This window comes from Cynocephalus volans, chromosome 1, assembly GCF_027409185.1.
Source record: "Cynocephalus volans isolate mCynVol1 chromosome 1, mCynVol1.pri, whole genome shotgun sequence".
NCBI lineage: Eukaryota > Metazoa > Chordata > Mammalia > Dermoptera > Cynocephalidae > Cynocephalus > Cynocephalus volans.
In genome coordinates this window covers 210,776,930-210,792,492 of record NC_084460.1, presented here as the reverse complement: position 1 = coordinate 210,792,492, position 15,563 = coordinate 210,776,930, and the positions used below count along the sequence as shown (strand labels likewise).

Genomic DNA, 15,563 nt, shown 5'->3' with positions numbered 1-15,563 from the left:
AAAAAAAAAAAAAAAAAAAAAAAGAAAACAGTGCAGAGTTTAGGTTCAGCATCACTAATCTGAAAATCTGAAATCCGAAATGCTACAAAATCCGTAACTTTTTGAGCACCCACATGACACCACAAATGGAAAATTCCATAACCAACCTCCTGTGACAGCCATGAGGTTGCAGTCAAAACTCAGGTGCACATCACCCAGATTATTCAGAGTCCCCAAGGGAAAAAAGAATCTCCCAGCCACCTTAAGCTATTGTTTCATAGCTGATATAGGCATTTCAGTGATGCCACTGTGCTGCTTAGTTACCCTGAACACGTTATTTTTTTACTGTATTAATGGTACATCATATTTTTAACTGTTAAGTACTTATGTGTGAATAAGTGTAAGAAAATGATTGCTTATTGGTAGCATATAAATTCAGGGTCAGAAATGACGGTGATGCCAAACAACCACAGATTGTCCATGTGGGTGGCTGAGATAGTGACACCTTTGTTTTCTGATGGTTCAGTGTGCACACACTTTGTTTCATGTACAAGATTATTAAAAATATTTCATAAAACTACCTTAAGGCTATGTGCATAAGGTATATTTAAAACATGAATGAATTTTATGTTTATACTTGGGTCCTATCTTCAAGATATCTTATTACATGTATTCAAATATTCCAAAATCCCCCCTCTAAAAAAAGTGTTCGAAATTTGAAACACTTCTGATGCCAAGCATTTCATACAAGGGATACTCAAACTGTAATACTTAGACATTGTCACAGAAAAAGTAATGTCAAGTTTGGATTCAGAACAGTATTGAATAAGTAGAAATTATAGTACCGAGTAGTTTATAAAAAAAATAATAATAATAATAGATGAGTGAAGTACAGAGCAAATTGGGATGGAGGTTTAAACTTGTATTAATTAAGCCAAAATAAGGGTTATATTTATTGTTTTTACATTTTAGATGAATTTATACATGATGAATCTTAAAAAATATATTAGATACATCACAGCATTTTGGAATCAACACAAAAATGTGCAAGTGATATCAAGAAGAATACTAACACTCTTTAATAATATGTCCCTCACTGTCACTGCCAGAGACAGATTATTGGGTATTACTGACCACAGATCTCAGCTAAAGTGGTATTTCTTACAACTTTCCTACTCAAAAAATGCACTCATTTGCACTTGTTAAAATAATTTTTACTTTCTTATTAAGAGCCTGGTACTCTCCTGAATGTAAGGGTGGAAAGAAAAGCATTTCTTCCTACTCCTGCATTGAATTAAAAGAATCATAGCATTGTCACTGAAAAGAATGATAAAATAATAAGCTCACATTTTATTTCTACCAATTATTAGTTGTGATCCTTTGGGCAAATTATTTGAATATGCACTTCCTCATTTCATATGTTGGATAATTTCTTCTTATAGGATTATTATCGAAGTTGAACATGAGTGTATTTTTATATGTAAATACCTATAGTAGTATCTGACATAAATTTCAGCAAATGTTAACTGAAAATTATGCAAAATTTTATATGAAAGCTGGGGTAGGAAATTTTTGAAGCATGTTATGAAAATGAAGAGTTCTTATATATACATGACATTATTTTATTTAAGAAGAATGTAAAACAATAACAGATGCAAAAGGGTTTTAAAATAAAATTACACAAATGAATACTTATCTAAATATCTGTCCCAAAATGCAGTGACAATTTTTGCATTTTACAGTGCTACTGTCAATAAGGGGAGGAAGTATAAAAGATTCTAGGGGGCTACATAAAGTGTATGCTTCAAAATTAGGGGCATCATGTAAATGTAGTCATGTTCTCAAAACCAAAAATGTGAAATTTGCAGGATTAATCAGAAAAAAAAAAATTTTACAAGTAACTTTTAGTTTTTCTAATCTCCACTTTATGAAAATATCTTTGCATAAATCTGATGCATAACATGTAATTATATTATTCATTTTTACTAAATGAGATTTTTGGAGCACTGAGACATGTATAACACCATGCAGAATTTTTCCAAGGCTAATTTAATAACCTTTTGTGCCATTATTTTTTTCCTTTGTGGAGAAAGAAAAGGGTATATTAAAAAACATTTTTCTTTCTAAATGTCTCCATCATCATGGTTAATAAGAGAAAGCTTGCACATATATATAAGAGGAGAAACTCAATTTACAATTGTATTAAGATTCACCTTTGAATTTCATTGTGGTCAGAAGAGTCCCATGACCTTTAAATTTGATGAAAAGAAGGAACAGATATTAATCTCATTATGTCATTTTAAAGTCCTCCCAAAGTGCGTGACTCTAGACCACATTTTTTCAAAATGACAGGAGCAGTTCATGGAAATTGATCATTGTTACAGTGAAAGACAATACCTAAAGATTTTAATATACCTCAGTATTCTATATCTGATTTTAATTCTCTTTGTAATAATCATTCTACTACTTCAGAGTTATCATTATTTTGGACAGTTTAATTATATGTCTTATATTTGTGCTACTAAATGTAATAATTACCATTTTAAAGATTATATTTTGTCTCTTTGTATATGCCAAACTTATTTTAATATTTTAAACGTGTTTATTGTGCTTCCTAGTAATACTTGTGCACTATTGCCTTTACACAAGGATGTTCTCCTATCTACAGAAAACCATAATTGAAAAAATTATTGTAGCTGTAAATACACAAACTGTTAAAGGACATGATAAATCAACTAACCATGTGTTTCACATAGTAGCATTCAGATGAGAATTAATTAAAATAAATAAATAAATAAATAAATAAATAAACAAACAAACAAACAAACAAACAAACAAACAAACCCATCAGTTTGCCAGGTACTTTGTAAAGAATTTCTACCTAGTTTATTTAATCTTTTGAGCAATCACGCTGGGCATATATGTTATTATTCTCATCCTAAGAATAAAAATTGATTGAATGATATTCCATATAAGAGCAAAGTCTGTGTAAATATAATAATGTATCTCAACTATTTCTTGAAAAGTGATGTGTGAATTACTTGCATCAGATTCACCTTGTTAAAATTTAGATTCCTGGCCACAACTCTAAGCAGCTTAATGAATCCTCTGATAAATGGAAACCCAGAATCTGAATTTGAACAAATTGTTCAGCTTGATAACCATTATTTTAGTCTAGAACATAAAGTAAATGTCACAAAATGTGCTGTAATCAAGATCATTTAATACATATAGCTATTATGGAAATGGAAGAATATAATTAGGAAAACAATGTAGCAGTAAATAATCTTTCTTCTCAACATCAATGGCCTAGGAAAGAAAGGGAGAAGTCAAAGAATGTTAAAGATATAACACTTTACCATTTAGCAACTGACTGCACAAAACTGCTAGGAGCACTACCTTCATATGATGATGTAAAAAAAGAAAGATAAATGATTATTTGGCTAAATAAGTCAAATAAGTTCTGTCTATCTATCCCTGATCCAACAATACTTAGTTAAAATTTATGGAAGTGTTGATAAAGCTAATTTTCAGTGTCCTAATATTAAGGGCATTAAGGGCAGCGGGGAAACAACTGTAGACTAATCTTAAAGTGAATGACGCACAAGTGTTTGTGCTGGTGAGAAAAGAAAGGAAAAAAAAAGACTGTTTGGGAGGGCCATGCAGGACTGACCTGAGGATAATTGTCCCTGAATGAACAGCAGGGTACGGTAGACTGCCAACAGTACAGATTAAAGACGACCAGAGCATGGACTGTGGATTTTGCTTGAGGAATAATGAAAAAGAGACAGGTGCCAGAGAAATTCTAGACAGCATGATCATGTAAATAATCCAATGGGGAACTGGCAGCAAATTTTGATGATCTGCACACATTCCAGTTCTTATGTGCTCTGCCATTAATGGCTTTGATCACTGTAGTCAACTCAGAGTGTGAAAATTTATGAATTTCTGTAAAGGTGGTAAAAATACTTGGTCTTAAATCAACCATTGGAAGAAGAACTTGTGGAGCAGCAAATGCCTTAAGTTATAATGTTGTAAGGTAGGCAACAAGAGTAATGCTTTCTATTCGACTTAATATCGCAAAAAAGATTAATTTTTAAGACTGGAACAAATGCAGAACAGTGGAACATATTTTATCTTTGGCCATAAAACATTTTATAAGAATTATATGGAGAATTGCAAGGTGATCTTCAGCTGATCAAGATGTATAACTGTTAAAATTTATAATAATATTTCACCAGTGCAGTCTTTGAGAGTTATTTCTAATATGTAGTAAGTAAAATACTCCCTGAAAATTAAGAATTTAAATGTGCTCCCTCAATTTAAAAGAGGAGAGGATAATGACTACTAGCAGGTGACTTCCCTTATCTATTATAAATACTGGGTTCCAACCATGGATAAATTAGGAAATTATGCTTTACTGTTAACAAATACCACAGTGTCATACTTAAATAATTCCAGAATTTGTAATAAGAATCACACTATCCTTACCTTCTTTGTTTAAAATCTCTCTCTTCTCATCTGGAGTTCTAAGGGCATATTTTCATAACTTTCTAAAGTATTTAAGATACATGTTGTTCATGTCAAAACATAATGTGCTCAATTTGCATTTGATCCTCCAATTCTTGAGCTATTCTACTTTCTGACTTCAAAGCATTTTAGTGTAATGATGTGCCCCAGAGATTTTTATCTTTGGTAACACAATAAACTATATCTCAGGTCATTCTCCTTATTTAAGATGAACCCCGATTTAGTTGTTTTTTTTTAAAGGAGGTAATGGGAAGAGCAAATTTTGATATTTTAATCAATAATTCAATATAATTGCACACATTTAGCCTTGTATACATCAGCTACATAATGAAATTATTGAGAAATCAGTATTATTTTTTCATTGGAACTTATAAAATATTCTCAGCGGTCAATTAGAAATATTTGACAGATGTAAAGGTACATAAAATAAAAAGAATTTTGCAATCATCAGAATTCACTCCAAAGACATGTTTGCAAAGTGTTTTTAAACATTTTATTTTGAAATGTTTGTGGACTGTGCCAAGAATTATAATCTGTAAAAAAATGGAACATTTTTCTGGGTCATTCATCTGTAAAAACCACAACTGAGGAAGAAAAAAATATTTTGAAAAATCAATGATTTTATTGGTTGTTCATTTTATTCTAATTATTTGAAAAAATGTTCATTCTATTATCTCACTTCATTAATACAGAGTAAAGACCTGGCCCTAAAATGTGTTTGTCTATTTTAATGATTTACTTCTAATAAGGTTTGTAATAAATGTGATGTATAAAAATTATATAGTATGTAAGCTTTTTATGAAGTAACTGAAGAAAAAGTTGGGTTAATGCATGAGTGATGGCCTGAATCATAATATAAATAATGATATTAATTTTCATTTAAATCATGCTCCATACTCACAGTTTTACAACTTGTCATTATTAATCAAATAACTATATTCTTGAATAGTCACATTATTGTCAATTATGCTGAAATTAACATATACTTTTTTGAAATAAGTTTTGTGTTCATGATTTGCGTTTGTCAGGAATGATGATTTTATGAGAATTTGCCCATGTTTTAGGACAGGCAATACTGTCCTTACGAATATCACAAATAATTCATATGGCATCATAGAAGCATAGTTCAGAAAACAGCTTCAGCTATTTGAATTGGCTATGACAGAATTGGCAGAGACCTTGAAATTGCATTTATTTAGTTTGGCCCACCATGTCCACAGAGATCCACCTGGAATAGTTCTGGAAGCTGTTCTTTTATTATGTACAACTATACTTGATATGGTGGTATTTGACAGTCATTTTAAATAAGAACTGAAGCCAATTATATTGTTTCTCTGCAGATTTTCTCTGACAGATGCACAGAGGCATCTTTTGTTAGCCAATAGGCATTGTTCAAACACAGCCAAAACTGTTCCAGCATTTATTTTGATGCAACCAGCTAATAATATGGGTGTGATTCATGTTTAAAGAATAGATTTTAATCAGATCTATTATTCTTATCCTGTACTAGACATCTCATAATATTTTCATGTACCTATATGGGGAAAACAACTTCTTTCAGTGAAAACTTGGGCATATTCTCTTGGCTTTATGGTAATAGAATTATGATTTAAAATAGGAACGCACTGTTTTTCCCTATCTCTGATTAAGAGAGTAAAAATTCTGAAGTTTAAACCATGAGACAGATGACCTTTTGCTGTTTGGTAGTTAGTTCCACTTTGGATTTAGAACAATGAGAAAAACAAATCACAGAAATTTAATAAAGGAGGATTTACTTAATATGCAAACTCAATTTTTGTAAGTGGCTAACTTGTAATTTTCAATAATTTTAAATTGCTCTCCAATTCTTAGCCAAGATTTCGATATAGCAATAAAATGTGCCAATTTTAAATTTAACACAGAATAAAGAAAAATGACTGTAAACGTAAGTTTTAAAAACTGTTTCAACAAGTGAAGTCCAGTTGGAGGTTTCTGTTAGTGTACTGATGATATACAAGAAATTAGCAGAAATCTCTATTTAATATTTATGAGACTGGCTCCTATGTCATTTTATTTGGTTGAAGTTACTTCATTAGCAGACTCATTACTACATTAGCAGACTCACTGATCTTTGCTGTTGTTTGGATCTTTCTAGATGCTCCACCAACTGGTCAGGCACACAGTGTGAGAGGCCAGCCCCGAAAAGCAGCAAGTCTGATCATATCAGCACAAGTAAGTTCCTCAGATTAATATCTTAGGTGGTCTACATAGTATGGAAAGCAATTTTTTCTTTTTATGCCGTTATCAAGGGAGATGAGTCTTAGAAAACCTTCTTCATGGAATTTTGCAAGAGATCCACTGTAATACAGGTGTTTTTGAAAGATAAAGCACCACTGAGTTCCCATCTGGTGACAAGATCTTGCATTTATGTGCACTTTTAGGCAGTGAGAGTTCATCTCAAACTTGGGTAGTTTTCAGAACTCACATCTGCAAATCTAGCACAAGCTTTTCTTAGGAAATGTCCATCAGCTACAAAGCCTACAAATATCACAATGGATATGAGAATACTCCAGGAAGAAAATCCCATGTTTTAATGAGAACAAAGTGTATTGTCTTGAAATGTTTTTTAATGTATTGTGGAAAAAACAGACTTGATTGTTTAATCTTAAAGAGAAGTAAGTTAACAAGCAATTCTTCATAAGGATCAAAGTTGACACTGATCATATGTCTTTAAAGTTTTGATGTGTATTAAAATATACACCAATATTTTTGCAAGTCTTTTTTGAGCAGCTATCATCTAGGAGAGACTGTGTGTCCGTATGTATTTTCTGACAACTTTAAATGATGTTATAAAGATTTCGAAAGTACAAGTCTGAATATAGTTTCTCAGTTTACTCATATTGTCATTTATTTGACCATGAGTGGAGAACTTTTGAAACATTTGTAATGTCTATTGAAATGTAAATATATGAAGAGAAAAAGTAATATCCCTGACTGATGAATGCTTATCTTAGCAATTTTTCCCTAGTCCTTCACTGGTGGTGAGAGAGATTTCATAAAAACAAACAAAAAACATACTACCTCAGAGTTTGTGAAAAAGGGAAGATACTCTCAGAGTTAAAATATAAGATTTTTCTACCTAGAAGCAGGCTCCAGTGTTTCCTGATCTACCTGTTGGTTGTCCCTGCCCTCAAATACTTTCTATATCATTGTTTGAAATTATTCAAGCAATATTGTCCAAATTCCCACCATTGAGAAATTAATTTTTATTAATAAGCATAGCACCTTTGATATGTAGCAAATAGGTCTAGAATAAATAGTCTGGGCATAAATCTTTGAATTTGGAAAGGTGAGATGTGAGTGATTTTGTTCATTGGGCACTTTGGATTTATCTTGGAATTTGCTTGCTGTCCTCAGGCCAGGGAAGGGAGAAAGCTTTAGGGAAGCTATGGGTAAATAATTGTAGGAAAAGGGAACTAGATTTGGAAAATTGGTTCATAAAAGCTCAGAGGTAGCAAAATATACATTGCCTAATTTGTTATGCAAAAGGAGAAGAAAGAAAAAAAAAGTCCTCCTCTTTCTTCACAGATCTAGGGTACAAAGTAATGTTGCTAGTAATAATTCTGGAAGCATACTAGTTTATATATGATTTTGTAAACTTTTGCAAAACCCAACAATCATTAACAGCATTTTTTGAAATAAAAAGCACATTTGAAGTTACCAACATATAGAATACACTGAATTTATAAATCGGAAATTATGAAGACAAGGTGCATCAGCCTTTCTTTTATGGTAAATTCTCAATCTAGTACAAATAAGATAAATAGCCTCTTAGAGAGTCAAAAAATAATTTTAAATATTGGTAAAACTCTGAGAAGAAAGAAGGAAACAGTAAAATATCTATTGAATTTTCACATTTTGTATAAGGTCCGCCCACAAAGGGAAGATTTGGTGCTTGGAAAATGGTTTCGGGCAAGGATGTTCCAGATGTTTTTATTGGAGAGTGAGGTCTCCAACCATTTGCATGGGTAACAACCTGTCTTACAGGAAAATGCTCCCAACTATATGTAACAGTTCTAAAGTAGAAAACATCAAATAGGAGGAAGGGTTGCAAATAATTCCAACCATTTTTCCAAAGATTCTAAGGCTCTTCCTCCCATCAGTGATTTAGTCATTAAATTTAATGGCAATATCAATGCACCTTGAAAGGGCTATTAGCTATGTAAATGTAAAAGTATCACGGGCTTGAGCAGAGTTGATCAAATGAGGACTCTATGAGAAGGTGCTTAACATCAGACATTTATGCTTAGAGAAACTTGCTTCAATAGCTCTTAAAAGAGAGAAAAGGTAGTTAAGCTACCTTTCCTAAGGTAGGAGGGTTACTTTTATTCTCTTGAGTAAAATCCAGTGGATTTAAATGATTGTCAAATTTTCCCCAAACTTGAGTAGAAGTTATCTTCCCAATAAGAAAGATGGATACTTTAGGAAAGTGTTTTCAAATCTGTGTTTCCACTTAAGGTGAAGTATTCCATCATCACTGGACCCTGGCATAGTCAAGAATACATTGCCTATGTCTGCCTAACTTGTACAGAGATTCACCCTTTCTAGTCAGTGCACAGCTTTGCTAATCATCTCTGCATACTAACATTTTCTGGCTTTTCATGTTTAAAGTACCTAAAAACCAGGCTGCGGAATTAGGCAGATCTATTATTTTAGGGCTTTGGGCTTAGCTTCCACTTTAAAAGTCTAGTCTGACTCTTCTGAAGATTTTCTGAAGAGTTTTAAACTCAGGGTGGTAAAATACTTATTACATACTCATATTTTAAATTTATATAAAATATTATTAAGAGAGTGGATGCTCAGTGTCTGAAATGCGTTATCTGTAGTATCTGCTAAATGCTAAGAGTGGGACAGTAAATGGGACCACAGAGTTGCCACATCTTACAGTAGTGACAGTAGAGATGGGAGATGAGACATCTGTTAGGAGATCATTATATCTCCTTGTTTTCTACTTTGCCCTTATCAGGGGAAAACTGAGATAAGGAGTGATTTTTCTGAAGTAATGATACTTAAGCTGAGACCCAACAGATAGAAAAAAAAAAGAAAGAAAGAAAGAGGAGAGGCTCAGGGGCTCAGGGTACAAGAAATAGGAATAGCAGGTACAAAAACCCTGGAAAAAGAGTTAGGTATGTCCAAGCAATGTAAAGACCAGTGTGCTGGGGACAAGGTGGGAGAGTGATACAAAGTGAGGTTGGAAACAGTGGACCCAGAAGATAGACAGCCTCTTGAAGGTCACTGGAAGAATCACCTTGAACAAGTTGGGAGCATAATATTTTCTTTTGACTTTTAACAGTACAATTCACCAAAATTCTTACAAGAAAGCATTCTGATCTGAAAATATATATATATATATGCCACATTTATACATATCTGTAAACATAAATTTAAGAGTAGAATTTATAGCAGCATGTCAAAAAGATGTCAATTGTAATAGTATAATTTATGCTTATATTTTTCTACTATATATTTGATCAGTACACAGAATGCTCTTTTCCCTTGACCTCCATGAGAGGTGAGCGCATTCTTCTGATTTCCCTCCTACCCTCTTGAAGTAACTCTATTCTTTGTAAGATGCTGTTCTTTCTATTCCTTCTGATTAACTCACTCTCTCCTTATCACTAGATATAGTCTCTCCTTATCACCAGAGACACTTGCTTATCAGTAGATACACTCTACTCCACCAGCCCTCATTCCTTTACCTCACTTATCAACTTTACGCTAATGCTAATTACCTCCAAATTTCTGTTCTCAATCCTGGTTTCTCTTCTGAGTTTGAGACATATATCCCACTGCTGACTTGATATATCTGCATCCATGTGAGTACCATCTATATTCTACAGGGATCTCAAGCTCAATATGTCTCCAAATGATCTTATCACCTTCCTCCACCCAATCAGCCATTTCATATACCTTGATTTGCATTTCTGTCTATACAGGAGGTCTGCAAAATCTACCTGTTTACCCAAGCAACACTTAAGCGTGAATCATAACCTTCTTTCTCTCTCTTAAATTGAATCAAACAATATATCCAACAGATTTTACTTCCTAGATTTTCCTCAACATCATATTTTTTTTAATAGTACGAATGCGCAGCTCATATACATACTCTCTCCTCTGCTTTCCTGTACAGCCACATCTCTGTCCACCACTATCCATTCTGTACTCCAGCCAGACTATTTGTTCTTTAATATCAATCCTCCAGACCTTCACATTCTCTTCTGTAAAGAAGACTCATCCCTCAGATCTCAGAGATACTCTAGCCCTCCTACAACCCAGATCTAGTTGGGCACACCTCCTTTATGTTCTTAGAGCAATGTGTGCTTTTCCTAGGGTAGCATTTATGGTACCATGCTGAATAAATTCATTTGTTTGTCGTCTTCTGATATACATCAAGCTACATGAAAGGAGGTTCATTTGTACCCTCAGTGCAAAGTAGAGTACATATTGAGTGTCTGGGACATAAAAAACCCTTAAGTTCTATTTGTTAAATGAGAACCACATGCATAGACCCTATGGCATCCTAAGAACTGTGCTATCTGCAGAGCAAACAAAGGTAAGCAATTTGTGCCCTAAAGGAGCTTAAAAATAACCTGATTATTACAATACATTGTAAAAAGCCCAAAATAGGGGCATACACAGAGTGCTTTGGGAACAAATTTTAAATTATTTATTAAACATGCATGCAGCACTTTCTATGTGATTGGCATAATTCTATCTACACTAGTGTGAGGTAGCTATTAATGATGACACCCATTTTATAGATGAGTTAACTGAGACAAAGATAATTAATTTGCCCAAGGACATGTTGCTGATAAATAGTAGAATTGAGGTTTGAATAGAGGTACCCTGCCTTGCTCCAGTGTCCATTATTTCAACTGCTGTACCTTGCTACCTCTCTCATGGATGGGCACTCTTTAACATAACAATTTGATAATACAATTCTTGCTTCTAATAGGAAATTGTTGCATAATGAGGCTTCAGAACAATGTTGCAAAGAAAGACTTGCTCTATTTTATGTGAGAAAGTTGTTGAGATATACCTTCCACCCTTAATAAGTACAGAGTATTCTTTTAAAAATCAATTTGTAATAATCCATCAATAACATACTATTAAAAAATGACCTGCAATAGGCCTTGATTATTATATGTTACAATATGATATTTACTGCCCTAGATGCTACTTGGGAAAAATGCTTTTTTTTACAAATATCTGTTTTATGAGTTAAAAAATATATGCAGTTGCCAGTTGTATTAATCAATATAAACTATTTTACAACAAACAAAAACAACAAAAAAAATAACTTGCAAAACTGCTATCCTTATTATTTAGCAGTGACACTAAGCATTATTGCAGTTACCTTGATTGGTTACATAAACATATCAAAAGTCTAGGCTCTTAAACAAAGTGCTATAATATATGGGATTGCAACTGCCATCTGTGATGTGAAAAAAGTAAAAGAAAAAAGCAGTCCTTTGTCTTCTAGCATACATAATGAACAGCTTTCTCCTTTATAGGAATGACAGAATCTATGTAAAACAAGTAAAATCTAATTTTCGAAATAATTTATAATTGCACTGAGAAAAAAGAAATTTTATGTACTTTAAAACCAGTATGTACAAATACTGTTTTAAACACATTTTAGCAGAAAAAAATAAATAATGAAGTAAAGATATTTATAAAGTCATAATCAATCAGTTGAAGTCATAGTTATGTAGAAATCAAGCTGTTCCCTGGTATTTAAAATTTGTGAGCAAATGTTAATTACCGTTCAAGGTGCCAAATTCTCTGCTTTTATTAGTTGCTAATAAATTACACATTCATATAAAGTTCACTTTCCCAAAACCAAGAAGATAATATAGTATAAAACCCACTAAGTTGTAAGTTGTGTTCCTATAAAGTTCACTTTCCTAAAACCAAGAAGATAATATAATATCAAACCCACAAAGTTGTATATCAAATCTACTGGTAATTAACATGAGAAAACAAAATGAGTTTTATATTTTAGGAAGTGTCCAAGAAGGCAAGTCATATTTCTTCTTGGGTAGAGCAGATAGTTGGTTATATCAGAGAAGTTATTTCTTGAAGTTCCACATTGTAAGATTATTTTGTAGATGACACTTCCTGAATGAAGACTTTTTGATATTTTGGTAAGTGACCTCCAGTACGGACTGCCTCACCCAGATATAATCTGGCTGGAGCTGTTGAAACTTGTTACTGAACCAAGAGGGAGTCCATCATCCGCTGCTCCAAATAACTAAGAGTCTCTCATGCCAAAGTTTGCAGTGATAAAGAACAGTATTTATTGAGTGGCCAGTCAGGTAGAATGAAGAAGACAAAGGAACTTGAAGACTTTGGACTCTCAAAGGCTTAAAATCACAGATAATTTTAGAGCAGGAATATGGGTGAGGGCTTCAGGGATCATGTGGGAGTCTGATTAGTCAGCAGTGAAGTCATCTGTTTATCCCTGGCATCTTGACTAATTTCTTTCATGGTGCCTTTGGGTCCAGGGTTTATGTGCTCCAAAGCAGGCATGTAGTTGTTGATGGTCTTGCAAAACAACTAGAGATTAGTATTACAGATAGTATTTTAAGCTATGCAGTTAAAAAACAAACATCTTGTGACTATGACATCATGTTTTAGCTTCAGGGAAATATGTATTTAACTAACATTATTCTTATATTATTGTTAACGTACTCTATTGTTACTCTTAGGAATCCAGCCTATCTTGCGTGATAAGCAAGTTTTTCTTGAGTTACTCCCTGCTTTTTCACCAATGCTCAGATGCATGAAAACTAATACTAAGTTTCTCTTACCACTTTTGAAGATCTGTTCCATTAGTGATAGAACCTAAGACCATTCTTATGCACACAAAAATAGGGGTAAATGGACATTTGTAACATAAGCCAAACCTCCAAATATGTTTTGCTGAAACTATTCTGGAACTGGAACTTAGAAAGAGAATCCCCTTTACCCCATGTTTTGCTGAATCAAGCTACCAGCTTTGGGTGGCAAGTCGTCTGGTCTCTGTTTTATTGGTGAAAAGCATGAGCCTCAAAGAATTTAAATAACCTACTCAAGGTCTCACTTTGACTAAGTTGTGAAACCGATATTTATGTCTATCCAAATCCAACACTGACATTCCTTTTGTTTTGCCAGGCTGCCATTTAACTTGCCACATGTACTTGTGTCCAGAAAGTATGTATAGCTAAGGGAACAAACCTAAGGGTGGGAATGTGCCCAGTGAAATTGTGTGAGTATTCAGTCATAGTTGGTTTACAAGTAGTTACCAGCATGAACAAGCATCATCGCAAGTAAATGTGTATGGTGGGAACCAGTAAACTGAGACTGACGAAGTCAGTATCTCTAATGTCAAAGTTTTTAAATGCAACATATAAATGAGATATCTCTATAGAAACATTTCCAGCAGATCAAGTACGTAATAGAGGAGCAATTTTTCTGTAAGGCAGTTATAAACTAGGACTATAAACATTTGGGCTAAGCTTTATTTTTATTACGTCGATGGTCAAGTGATTTGGAATAATAGAATGTATAGTTATATCAATCTTTACTTCATTTTATTTATTTGTTTATCTATTTTTCATTTACTTTCCAGGAAGCATTGCCATCATTGTGCCTCTCGTCCTCTTGGTGACTTTGATAACCACCTTAGTAATTGGTTTAGTGCTTTGTAAAAGAAAAAGAAGGTAAGACACAATGTTCTAGATTAACAGTTAGTGAATAAATCACACAAACAGTTGCAGAAACCTAGTGTGATTTTTTTTATCTCTTAAAACATGATTTAGTTATTCCAACTGCAAAATCTTATGTTTTTCTAACCATTTTATCCCTCTATTTCATTTTAAGTGATTATGATTTAGATAACTCATCCTCCATGTTATGTTGATGGAATGGCTCCATTTACATATTCTAACAGCAGTAACAAGGGGCCATATTTAAAATTTTGGGAGAATTTTACATTTGCAGTAGTCTTTCTTTGAAACAGCAAGAATTTCTGAAGAGTATCTTATGCAAATATGTGTGATTAGTAATATCAGTACAATGATACTTAATATAAATATATGTATGTCACAAATTGTTCACTTCATTCACAAATAGTGCATTTATTTATTTTATATATCACTAGAAGTATCATTACTTCAATTTTTATAAAAATGCAGTTATAAAAATCCAGAAGGAGTGGGTGGTCTGTGGGGTTATTATTCGGGAGATTATCCAAGAGAGATTATTATTATCCAGAAAAGATTGAGAGTCAGTTTTTCAATTATGTAAAACAGAATTCTAATCATGTGGCTTGGGGATTGAAAACAATCTATTTCAAAGTTTCTTTATCACTACTTTGTCAAGGACAGATTTCAGAAGGAAGGAGAAAAAATAGAATTTAAAAAGATAACTGGTGAATGTTCAATTTCAATTAATGTGGTATTAGCTATTTAGAAGGAATTTGTTTTCAGCATATTTTTATTGTAAAGTCAAAGTAATTGGGAAAATGACTTATCAAAGTATGATTTTTTTGTTCCTCTGTGACTTGACAAATGTCATTTATTCAGTTTATTTCAGAAATATTTCATTTGTATACTCTTTATTGGTCATATTAAAATAAGCAAGTAAATCTATAAATATGATAGTTTCATGTACCTTAACTGTGATATTTCCACAATTCACACTTATGTAAATGTTCATGTATTCTAGGACAAAAACAATTAGAAGACAACCTATTATCAATGGAGGAATAAATGTAGAAATTGGCAACCCATCTTATAACATGTATGAGGTGGATCATGATCATGATGGAGGTCTCTTAGATCCTGGCTTTATGATCGATCCAACAACGGTAATGTGTCTTAAGATGATGGAGAATGAACACTAACATTCTTGATTCATATCTCTATTACATGGTTCTGGATTATCATTCTTTTCTTGTATCTGAAGTTATAGTGAAGGACTTTAGAATGCATTGAATGTTACAGACTCTTCTAAAGGAAAAAATACGATCA

General features: G+C 32.9%; 1 protein-coding gene across 1 annotated transcript in view; it reads left to right on the top strand.

The window, feature by feature from the left end:
• LRP1B (LDL receptor related protein 1B) overlaps positions 1-15,563 on the top strand; it is a 1,457,254-nt gene that overhangs the window by 1,437,253 nt on the left and 4,438 nt on the right. Inside the window, exons 87-89 of the mRNA XM_063085362.1 lie at positions 6,644-6,720; positions 14,162-14,252; positions 15,259-15,400. Coding sequence (XP_062941432.1) covers positions 6,644-6,720; positions 14,162-14,252; positions 15,259-15,400 — 310 coding nt within the window. The remainder of the gene's footprint in view (positions 1-6,643; positions 6,721-14,161; positions 14,253-15,258; positions 15,401-15,563) is intronic.